The sequence below is a fragment of the Eptatretus burgeri genome, chromosome 5, assembly GCF_056783735.1.
Source record: "Eptatretus burgeri isolate ZD-2024b chromosome 5, Ebu_testis_v1, whole genome shotgun sequence".
In the NCBI taxonomy this organism is placed as follows: domain Eukaryota; kingdom Metazoa; phylum Chordata; class Myxini; order Myxiniformes; family Myxinidae; genus Eptatretus; species Eptatretus burgeri.
Window position 1 is genome coordinate 85,138,037 of NC_140965.1, and position 12,288 is coordinate 85,150,324.

At 41.0% G+C, this 12,288-nt stretch overlaps 1 protein-coding gene across 3 annotated transcripts in view; it reads right to left on the reverse strand.

The window, feature by feature from the left end:
- Positions 1 to 12,288, reverse strand: part of LOC147026880 (5-hydroxytryptamine receptor 3A-like) — an 83,838-nt gene continuing 71,550 nt past the window's right edge. Inside the window, exons 9-10 of one of the 3 annotated variants that reach the window (XM_085882762.1) lie at positions 4,639 to 4,854; positions 1 to 1,717 (exon numbers count right to left, since the gene is read on the reverse strand). In XM_085882762.1, the coding sequence (XP_085738888.1) occupies positions 1,494 to 1,717; positions 4,639 to 4,854 (440 nt within the window). In that variant the 3' untranslated portion in view covers positions 1 to 1,493. The other 2 variants (XM_085882761.1, XM_085882763.1) reach the window with 2 other exon arrangements.

The window sequence follows — 12,288 nt, forward strand, 5'->3', positions numbered from 1 at the left end:
TGTAATTTTGTGTGCCGTCGAAGCCGATACACCGGGGGAAAAAAATCACAGAACCATCGGAAAGGGTCCGAAAATTAAATAAACCAATGTCACCCGCAGGGTGACCCGTATCTTGCCAAAAGGTGACCACGTGTGACTTCTTTAAGGTCACACTGAGGTGAACAGAGCTGCTATCCAACAGGAGCGACTCCTTGAGGAATATCTGCCTACGAGAGAATCGTTCTTCAGAGTAACCATGAAAAATATGCGTTTTCCTCATCACGTCACCAAATGACGTCATAATGTTTCAAGCTTGACATATCTAGAAAGCACTCATCGAGGTGTTCAATTTGAGGTACTACACGATATGGTTCCTAAAACTTGAAAATTTGACCTTGGGGTCAAATATGTTTGACCTTCGGCGTTAACCATGAAGGTCAAGGCCAATCGCCACCAAAAACTAATCAGCTGAGCGCCAGACCATGAACTATATTCCCATGAAGTTTGAAGACGATTCGATCAAAATTACTCAAAAAATAAGGGTTTCGTCGACTCCCCTGATTTGCGACTAAGTGACCTTGACCTTTGACCTTGACCTTCAAAATTGTATGCGCTGAAAGGGATCTCTATAGGCCTCTGATGTGCGAAGTTACAAAAATTTCCAATGATAACTGTGCTCTGCAGAATTTTTTATACATGATTACAGACAAACAAACAAACAAACAAACAAAAAAATAAACATACAAGCTGACTAACATATCTTGCAAAAACTTCGTTTTGGCAAGATAAATATCCGAACAGAAGTGAAGCCTTGTGCTCACTGCAGGTGAGCGACCCAAGACAATGGGGATGATGAGATGTTATGCTGCAACTGCTGCTATTTATTATGTACCATGTACCTATGTACAAAGCACGGTTGTTTGTTATTGCTTCCATTGTGTAAGTATACCCTACTCTGGCATGTGTATAAATTACAATCGTGCATGTGTATGTTTGTGTAAATCTCGATTCGTATGTGTTTATGTGTGTGCATGCACATACACGCCGCTGCCGGTCATCATCTCCACTTGCTGGTCTCTAAGACTGAACGGAGTCTTCCATTGGCCCTGAAGCATCAATCTTTACCCCAACAAGGAACTCCCATGGAAATGCTGATGCTCGTTTGATTTAATTCATCATACTCTTTACACAGCATTGGTGCTACTGAAGTCGTTTCTTGGAAATGGTTGTACTTGGTGCTTTGCCATTGTGTTCCCAGCATTGTTTGTCTATGCTCTATCCTATTAAATGCTAAGCATCAACTAAGGAAACACATGCACCATTTTTAAAGTCCTTAATATGTCTCGTCGGGTTTGAACCACCGAACTCTCAGGCTCGGAGCAGACGCCACTCTCACTATTATGCCCCAGAATGTGGTTATCTTGCTCTATTGCTGCCTATAACTTCCTCCATCTGAAATACCAAGATTTCCATTTTGTATCAATTTGGATTTGCTTTCTACCAAAAGAGACTTATCAGAGAATGTTACACTCAGTATTTATTGAAGGATGCGAACTGCAGTAGCAGTGGTGAGTTAGCCTGTGTTTGATCCACAACCGAGTTGTACTTGATGAAATTGCAGCTTGAGAGATGACAGAAGGAGTGCTCCATTGCGAAGCAAGCTCTCCTTCAGTTTGGGACATCAAGCTGCCGACTCTGTATACGTTTAGGTTGGAGACCTTAAAGACCCCACAATGTCCTGAAAAAAATATATCAGTACCCTGTAAAAATTTATTGCTTGAAGTAAGTTATATGATCTGCATTAGATGTGATACAGGTATGTAGAGCCAAATGGCCTTTTAAATGAGCCTTGATTCCCATTTAACTTGAACACATTTGTGTAAATTCCACTTGGAGCTAAATGAAGAATATGGGACAGATAGTCAGTCGACCCTTCACAGAGTGGCCAGGTGGTATGTACAAATAAGGTGTGCTACTTTGTGAAAGGACAACTAGTTATCATGTCATATGATTCATTGGAGTATCAATTTCTGAAGGATGTGGTTTTGGAACTGCTCTATTAGACCCTACCTTGAACAATCGAACTTTGTTGTTTTGTGGTTCCATGACTGCTTTGTCTTTGTCCTTGGATATATTGCGAAAGTAACGGCCATTTTGAACTGTGATTATTTCAATAATTTCAATGCTGTAATCACTGTTTTTGAACAGATTTATATTGTGATAAAATAACTTTTATAACTGCATTCTTAAGAGGTGCACCTCATGATTCAAACAGCAAATATGATATGGTTAGCTCACAACAGCCAAAGCACATGCGTAAAGGAGACTCGAAGTTGAATTTGGAAAGCATCCCTATCCTGGGACAATCTCCACATTCGCCCACATAATGCCAATAATCAAGCCAACGATGACAATGGTGATGCTGTACAGGATAAAAAAGCCGCAGTCCAAGTCCTCTGCCTTTCTTTTATCCTGCTTCTTGTTTGTAGCTGGAAGGAAAAAAAATTAAGGTAAATATAAATTAGGCTTCATCTAAACAGCAACTCGTTTGGATGAATACAATAAATTTGTGACCATCAGCTTGTAAAATCAAATAACAAATATGCTATTGCATATCCTTTCAATGGAATTGTGCAGTACAGACTGCTTTAGCAAGAAGAGGATTAATTATATGGCCAATTCATCACCAACATTCCTCCCTTTCTTGCTGTTGAACGACCAAAAATGGACACCCCTCGAGGCAGAGAAATGTAATTACTTTGTCTCATTCATGGAAGAGCTGGACAACAAGGTGTAAGTTAAAGGAACCAATATTGTACAAGGGAAATACAGATAAACAATGCCAGATCTGAATAATTCCTTTGGTTTATTGTGACGATCAGCTGAGCGCTATTCATCATCGAGGTTATGATCATTCAATCCCAAAACCTCTCCAAACGGTGGGTCCATGACCTTGGTTGTGTCTGAAAGTCATCCATACAGGCAGGGAGAGAGGGAGAAAAGAGAAGACTGCAGACAAAAGGAAGCAGGCAGTTAGTGATGAGAGCAATGCTCATGAGTGGGTATGAGACCACATAAAATTGTGATGAGCTGCTATCTACAAGGACCGAAGACAAGAGTACAGACTTCGGAAGACAATTTCAGAGAGTCTGCCTATTTATTGGGTGATGAACTTCCTGGTAAAGATCGGAGTTATCTAAAAAGTGGCACAGATGATTTACCAGGAAAGTAGAGAGGTCTCGGTGTATAGATCAGAAACAAGATAGGTTCGAGAACATTAGCTTGAGGGATGTCAGCTTACTCGTGTAAAGTAAGAGAGAACACCACCCAGAGCAACAGACTTCTTGTGTACTTGAGGGAAATCAAGTTAGGAAAGTACTCTAAATGCCATATGTGGACAATTTGTATGTGATGGGTGAGATTGCTTTGACCTGTTGGTTGAAGTTCATGACATCCCTCCATTACTGAAAGAGCAGAAGTTGCATGTCTCGAGGGGGGTTGCCTGGGGGAAGACCAAACTGGTGAACTGGCATTAAAGAGTTTGCAAAAAGGTAGGAATTGAAGTCTGTGAGATGATTAGCTCTGCTACCGAAGGTGAACGGAGGTTATGTTTTCACTCCTCTCTGTTTGTTTGTCTGTCTGTGAGCAGGATATCTCAAAAAAGTTATGGACGGATTCAGATGAAATTTGGTGTACAGATTGGGTGTGTGACACAGCCAAATTGGTTAGATTTTGATGAAGATCCGGATCCGGATATGACATTTAAAAAATCTTTTCAGTGATTCTTCACCATTGAGAGATGGGGCAAAAAACGATACTTCCCATGATATGACAAAACTAGGTGGATGAGTTTGTTAGGTGAAAAGAAAAAGCCGATTAGATATTGGTTCAGGTCTGGATGCAGATCGAGCCGATCAGTAGGATACAAAATGTAAACTGTGAAGTCTGGTGGAGGTATGCGCTCTACCGAATGCCGTTCTAGTTATTTTTGAATGTCGTACTTAAGGAGAACTACCTCGGCAACTTTCTTTTGAATGGCGGTGTTTTTGGTAACTTTTCAAAATTAAGGTAAGTGATCCTCTACCAAAAGACGAACAAAGGAGCATTGAAAGAAACAGCAGACACGCAAGCCTTAAGAATGAAAGCCCCGATGTCTAAACTAGTTAGGGTTAGGTTGCAAATCAAGAAAAGTTGGGAAAATGCATCAACATTGGTAAAAAGACTTTTCCATCTTTGCTTCCCTTGTTATTTTTTTAAGGAGCAGTTTTGTAAGGGCAAGTGAAGTTGGGATTGAAATGAAAATAAAGGAGACCCATGTCTCTTCAGCAAAAACAGAGTTGAGACCCTCGGCTTAACCCAACCATCATAAACTACTTCAAGAGTGACTGCTTGACTTTTTTGTTTGTGCAGGTGTGGAAGAAATAATTATATTAATGTACTCAAAATTGTAATTGTGCTGGTGTTTTATAAATTTAATTTTTATGCTACAAGTCGAATTGGCAAAAAGGTAGGAATTGAAGTCTGTGAGATGTGGTATGTCATCACAAACATGGTGTTATGTGTTTGTGTTGCCTGTTCTATCAATCCAATTGAAAAAGGCCTGTGAGGTCCTAAGGTGTCCCCACTTTTATAGTCCTCTTGCAAAACGTGTTGCCTTACCCTTGCTGATTCTCGTTTCAGCTGCCACGTTGAGGGTGGTGAGCTCGATCGAGCGGCTTTTGGTAATAAATTCGATGCTCTTCTTGACTTTCAGCCAAACGCCATGACTTTTCCAGGGCGTATTCTTGTTTTTTGGAATATGCGACATCCGTATGAGGAGAATTGTCGCCACGATACTGGTACTCAGTATTAAGCTGCAAGCAGTCAAGTATATTGCTGTAAGATAAGGTGACAAAAAGTGGGAGAGACAATGAAGTCCAACAGGTTTCTAAAAGGGTGGATACAGGTTGCGCCAGTCGCATGTTGTGACAGGTGCACCATCATTGAGGGTGTAAATAAGCCTGAGTAGGATAACCTGCTTTGATTTGGTGGATTAAAAACAAGGAGAGGGCAGGAAGGGCAATGTCAAAATTGTTTTTGTTCAATGCCAACAGTGACTGATGTACGGTCAGTGACCTGCCTGTCATGGGGTGATGAACTTCCTGGTAAAGATCGGAGTTATCGCAAAAGTGGCACAGAGCATAACTTCGTATGGTTATCTTAGCGCTTGCCGTTTAGATGTAGGAGCCATATATTTATTACGGATGCATGTGGGAGAGGGGGTTTGTCATCGACGTTCGTATGCAGCATGTGGCTGTGGTTTGCATCATTGTTGGGAGCACAGCTGTACTGCTGATGCAGTGCCCCCTGTAGCCAGGAGTGGGAATTTGTCATTTCTCCACGCGTAGTGTAAAGCGAGGTTAAGCAATCGGTTCACCCTGTCTGACAGTAGTCAATGATGAAGGAACTACATAATTTCAATTTGATTTTGTATTTTAAACACTGTAGAACATGAGTCGGAACAAGACCCTGCAGTTTCGCAGAACTATGGCTCTGAATTGGGTAAATTGTATGGAATCTAGTCCCAATCGAGGATGCACTTTCACGGTGTAATAATTGTTTCTGTCTGCCTGTCTGGCAGTGAAACAAAATTGCAAATCATTCCAAACACAAAAAACTTACTGTTTTTCGGGACATCATAAAGGACACAAACAACAGGCAAAAATCATTAATTTGACGTGTCAAGTACGTTGGTGTTGGAGGGTGCACAGCGTTAATAAAATCAATCACACAAGGAACTTCGACGCAGGAGGGTCATTCGACCCATCAAGCCTGTGCAGTTCTTCCACGATCCAAACACCCCTCTATCCCCACTGCTTCGAGGAAACTTTTCTCAATTCAAGTTTAAACCCATCAATTGTCTCTGCTGCCACCACCTTTCCAAGGAGACCATTCCATACATTTACCACTGTCTGAGTGAAACACCCCTGCCTCAACATCATCCTCAAGCTGTGCTCACCTTCATGCTACATGAATACGGTAAAAATCCAGATCAATGGTTTTCAATGTCCATATTCACGAATACTGTAAGTCCTGACGTGGATACGATTATTCCAATCGCAATGTGTATCCATTGATATCGTATCTGCAATGCACCTACAGGTGGAGTGTTGAGATCCATGGTATGCCATTCTCCACTCATCAATGCGAAAGGAGTTGAGAAGTGGGAAGAGCTGGAAGGGAAAATATACGATCCAAGAATCCCTGAGTGCAAAGGTGCTCAAACATTGACAATGTCTTGGTCTGCATTGCTAATGTCATTGTGTGTCTTTTGGAGTAATAATGGGTGCACCTTCCTTTCGATTTCCTAAGGGCGTGGGTGTTTGTAGTATTCCAGACGAGGTACAGAATCGCTAAATTTCTGTACACTATCAACGCCACCTCTTTTGATTTATAATTTATCCCCCTATCAATACAACCTGAACCCAGTTGGCTTTACCTTTACCTACCTGACACTGCCCTGTCTGCTTACCCCTGCCCGTATCTATTAGCGCCCCCAGATCCTTCGACTGTGTGACATACTCCAAGACTGCCCCTTGCAACATTCCCTATTTTCATTATTCTTCCCCATCCTCAGCACCTTACATTTCTTAAGTTTCCAATCTAGTTTACTACATTAGCAGCCAGCCCACAAGCCCTCACCTTCACCAACAGCCTTCCATGATGTTCTTTATTCAATTCATTCTGAAAGTCTAGATGTACTGTGCTGCACTCCACCCAGTGCACTTCCCTCATCCATCCAATCAGAAACTCTCATAGAACTCTGACACATTTATTAAGTCTTCCCCAAGCACCGGCGAAGGCTAATTTCTACTGTTGGGTTTGTTTCTATCATGAGTGCTCCCAATTTTAATGGCACCACAGTTTCTTCGACCCCCCCCCCACCAATCCCACCCCGCAGGAGTACAAAACATGGTTTACGAAAAAATATTTTCACGAAAAAAAATAAGTGAACACTATATTCGTTATTGTTGTGTGTCTGTCTGTCTGTCTGTCTGTTGGGTAGTCAATCCAGTCGAAAAAAAAAAATTTCAAAAAAAAAAAAATTTGAAATTTGTTCTACTCTTATTATCAGTATTTCCGTTGATATGTTTGTCTGTCTGTCCCGTTAATACAATGGCGATTTCGATGAAACTTGGTTGGTAGGTTCATACCATGACCGAGTTGTGTGCAAATGAGAACCGTTGCTATGGACACCACCGTTGCCTAGCAACGGGACTTTGACATTTTTGAAAAATCATAAAAAAATTATTTTTTCGAAAATCAAAAATCGGGCCACGAGCGACTGTGGGCAGTACATTCAGCCATATTGTCAAAAATTTTCGGCCGGATCCTATGAAAACTGTCGGAGAAGATAGACTTTGAATGAACCCTGGTCAAAAACAATAAAAAAAACGAAGTTCGTTATATCTCAGAGACTATGAGTCAGATATACATGAAACTGGTATGGTAGGTTCATGGTATGTCCTAGTTATGTGTGAGAAAGAACCGTTGCTATGGACCCCTCCGTTGCCTAGCAACGGCCGACTACCCATGGCCACCTACCGGCTTGTCTGTCTGTCTGTCTGTCTGTCTCGAGCAAAGCTCCGTGGGTTTTGATCCGATCCTGATAAAATTTTTGTGGGAGGTTTATATCATCATCTAGTTGTGTTTTCCTGAGAATGGGCGTGGTGCGCCCAATATGGGCGGAGCCACGCCCAAAAAACGTGTTTTTAGGGGGTATCCGATTTCAATTTGCATCTTCTCCTAGGGGTTTTGTCGAATCTGACAGGGGTTTCGGTATTTGGTTAGCCCTATGGCACCTGCATAGCCCCACGGAGCTCGATTTTTCATTTTCGTCCCAAGGTCAAGGTCACAAGGTCACGAACTTAGAAAATTGCGAATTTTGACATAAAAAATTATCTTGTCCGAGGGGTTTGTCGAGTCTGGCTGGGGTTTCAGTATTTGGTTAGCCCAATGGCACCTGCATAGCCCCACGGAGCTCGATTTTTTTTTCATTTTCGTCCCAAGGTCAAGGTCACAAGGTCAGAAACTTAGCAAATTGCGAATTGTGTTTTTAGGGGGTAGCCAATTTCAATTTGCATCTTCTCCTAGGTGGTTTGTCGAATCTGGCAGGGGTTTCGGTATTTGGTTAGCCCAATGGCACCTGCATAGCCCCACGGAGCTCGATTTTTCATTTTCGTCTCAAGGTCACAAGGTCACGAACTTAGAAAATTTCAAATTTTGACATAAAAATCATACGACCGCCCAAACTTTGAGAGCTGGGATGACAATATTTTTTATGCATAATCTTGAGGTCATTCCCCACCTAAAGTCTTGAAACCATTTTTCCCGATCTCGAATACCTTGCCCGTGGCGCCCCCTTCATGTTTGTTTTTACGCTGATTTCATCAAAGTATGGATAATCCAAGGAGTGCGAAATGCCATATAATATAGCCTACATGACGTTATATTGTTCCTGGAATGTTCCAGAGGAAGTTTTGCACCAAAGATCATAATCCTTGACCTTTGCCCTTTAAAGCTCACAAAGGTCAAATTTTCAAAGTTGTGGGAATCGAACCGGGTTTTCGACGTTCTTCGACAAACTAACTCCAATAAGCTATTGCACCTATCCTGTTTCCTTATTTTAATGTCCACAACATTGTTTTGTGACTTTTAAAGGTTATGCAAAGGTCAAATTTTTAAAGTTGTTGAACAAAACCGGGTTTTCGCCATTTTGCAGCTAATAACCTGTCACTTGTACCACATCATGTTGATCATTTTTATAATTTGGTCAAACATTATCACATTGTCTCATCCTTGACTTCTGAAACAATATACATCGTCAAATACCACTCGTGAACCATCGTCTTCAGACTTGTAATTTTTACCCTCGCCAAAGGAGAGGGTATTGCATTTGGGTCTGTTTGTTACGTGCAAACTCTAAGATTTTGCAAGTATATTGGTCATTCCATTTTGTTATTCTGTCTGTTTGTTGGGTTGCCGAAATAGGTGACCCTTATTGTCAGTAATTCTGTCTGTTTGTTTGGATGTTTGTTGGATCGCCGAAATAGGAGATCCTTATTGTCAGTAATTCTGCCTGTTTGTTTGGATGTTTGTTCATTTGTCATCAGCATAATTGGTGGGAAACGTGGGCCGATTTTGACCAAACTCGGGTGCTAGGTACATCTTCTGACCTAGTGCTTTGGAAATTGTGATGGTTGCTAGGGACGCTTTGGTTCCCCAGCTACAACCGAAAAACCTTCAAAATCGGTACCGTTCACGAGAAATCAAATCCGAAAGCCATTATCCCACGTAGGGTTATGAAATTTGGCACGAATGATCTACAGGTGATGCGCTATCAAATATATTCCGATTTTTATGATATATGGAATACTTTACCTACATCGCCCCCTACAATTAGGGTATGCGTGAAAATTGGCGAAAATTGAAGGCCCCCTAAAGCGACCAGGTGATTGCATCGATACGAATGAAACTTTGCAGGTTCATGGTACTCAATGAGTACTACAACTTTGCCTCAGGACATATTGACTGATTTCGCTTTGGTCAGGGGTCAATTAGTGCAAAAATCGATAATATGCGAGAGCTGGACGTGCCTTCGCGCCAAATGCTACTCCTCCTCGGGTTATGGTCAGATGGTCATGAAAATTCACACTAATCGTCTGGAATACATTGTGCACAAACGATCGAGCGCGATTTTCGATTTAGATCTTTGTTTACCCACAGCACTCCCTCGAACTTTGGGGATTTCCGATTTCAAACCGCATTTTTGGTACTTTTCATTCAAATGGATACCGAGTAGTTATCAGTAGATGGAACTGGATGAAATTTGATATGCATAATCTTAAGGTGATTCCCTATCCACTATATGACATCCATTTTGCTCTATATCTTATAGTTTCCATGCTCAGCGACCCATCGCCGCCTACCGGCTTGTCTGTCTGTTTTGCTTCTTTGTCTGTCTGTCTGTCGCCTACAGGTCACAATTCTAAACCAATCATCATAAAACTTTACCAAGTTGTAGAGGTAGTCTCAACTGAGAAGCCGATTGATTTTGAGGTCAAAGATAAAAAGTCATCTTGAGGTCAAATTTCTGAAATCGTCATTTTTCATCCGATTGACTTGAAATTAGAACAAGATTTGTATATTGCATCACTGAATTGGGAAACTAACTATTTTTGAGGTCAAAGCTGAACTCAAGGTCAGACTTCTAAAATCATTAAATTTTATTTTAAAAATTGTCAATTTTCATCCGATTGACCTGAACTTTCATTAAAATTGTGGATTTTAATCTTAATGAAATGGACAATTTGATGTATCCATGGCAACCTTTGGAGAGGGGGTGGATATTGCAAGTTTCATGCTCTGCATGACGTCTTTTTCTTGTTATCCTTTCTGTCTGTTTATCACCTATAGGTCACAATTTTAATCCGATCTTCACGAAACTTAACCACATGATAGAGTTCGTCATAAGGAAGAAGCCCATTATATATAACTTATTGACCAAGTTATAAAAATAATTTTTTTTTGAAAAGAAGCCCAATATTCAACGTTCAAAAGGTTAACAACTTTGGTGAGATTTCTAAAATCCACAATGCCAATTGACTTCAAATTTGAAGAGGCTTTTTATTTCAGGTCACTGAATTAAATGAGCCAATTATTTTTGAGGTTAACATGGATCAAAAGTTCAACATAGGCTAAAGGTCAACAGCAGGTGAGATTTCTAAAATCCTCAATTTTCATCCAATTGACTTGAAATTTGAAGAAGAGTTGCATATTTGGTCATTGAATTCAATCACAAATTATTTTTGAGGTCAATTTTGTTTTATGGATTTTGCAAGTATCGTGCTCTGCATGAAGTCGTCTTCTTCTTGTTCTGTCTCTGTCTGTCTGTCAATCGCCTACATGTCACAATTTTAAACCGATCTTCACGAAACTTCACCACATGGTAGAGTTTGTCATAAGCAAGAAGCCTGCAGTTAAGAAGGATGTTCTGCCTGCCTGAAAACTTAGCAATATTATTTATGAGTTCAAGTGCGGATGTGATGCTCGGTATGTAGGCAGAACTACCCAGACTCTGACAGAATCAAACAGCATTTCCCTTTGTCCGTCAGCAATTTTTTTTATGACGTCATCTGTCATGTGATTCGGCAGCCATATTGTTTTTTGTTTATTTTAAACCTTCAAAAATCTTCTCCAAAATGGCTAAACAGATCGAGGAGAAACTTTACACATGACCGCCTATCCATGAGGAACAAAAGGTTCACACATATGACATCATAGGTCACATGGTTTGGTAGCCATATTGGATTTGCCCTAAAACATATAAAAATCTTCTCCAGAATGGCTGGACAGATCAAAGAGAACTTCATAAAATGTCCCCCAAGGCATGCGTGCACAAGGTTGTTAAGGATTAAATGATGTCAGATGGTTTGGCAGCCATATTGGATTTAAGAAAAATATTAAATAACATTTTCTCTGGAACCACTCAATTAATTAACGTGAAACTTCAGAATTGTGATCGAGTTTTGATGGGGAATACATGTAGTCCGGCAGATATGTGAAATATTCTGGTAGTTTTGTGCCTTTGATGATACAAGCATGAAATTTGGTACAGTTATAGCATACCCTTAGGAAACATTTTGGATATAGGGACATTCTAGATTACCCCTAGGGTCAAAATGGTGGCCATTTTACAAAATGGCTGCCACGAATAACAAATTCTGCCTGCAAGGTCAGCAAAGTCATATGTGCTTGGTGCAAAACACAATGTAGTGAGTATAATATGATTATTATCAACTAGTCTGCACATGCTTCATTATGATACAAGCATGAAATCTACGTAAGATCTACGTCAGATCTAATCCGTGATTACGTCAGATCGGTCTACGTCAGATCGACGTCATCCTAATCTACGTCAGATCGGTCCGTGAAGGGAACTTCCTGCTATACATTGATGCCCTGAGCAAGATTGTCCCCTGGTTCTTCGCCTTGGGTCATACCAACTACGCCAGGTGGATACCAGTTCACCTGCGCGACATGGTGACACTGGCGACCAAACATGCAAGTGTATACACGCAGTTTATTGCCGGCAACTTCACAGTAAAGAAGACCAGCATCAGAAGTATTCTTGCCATACATCACATCTCAGCTGCAGCATACGAGCAGGATGGATATTGTCTGGGATGAATACCTCACAGACAGTTTGAAGGCAGACACTAGGAAGAAGCGAGGCAAAGGCATCAGGAGACGAGTCGAGCCATCTTGTTC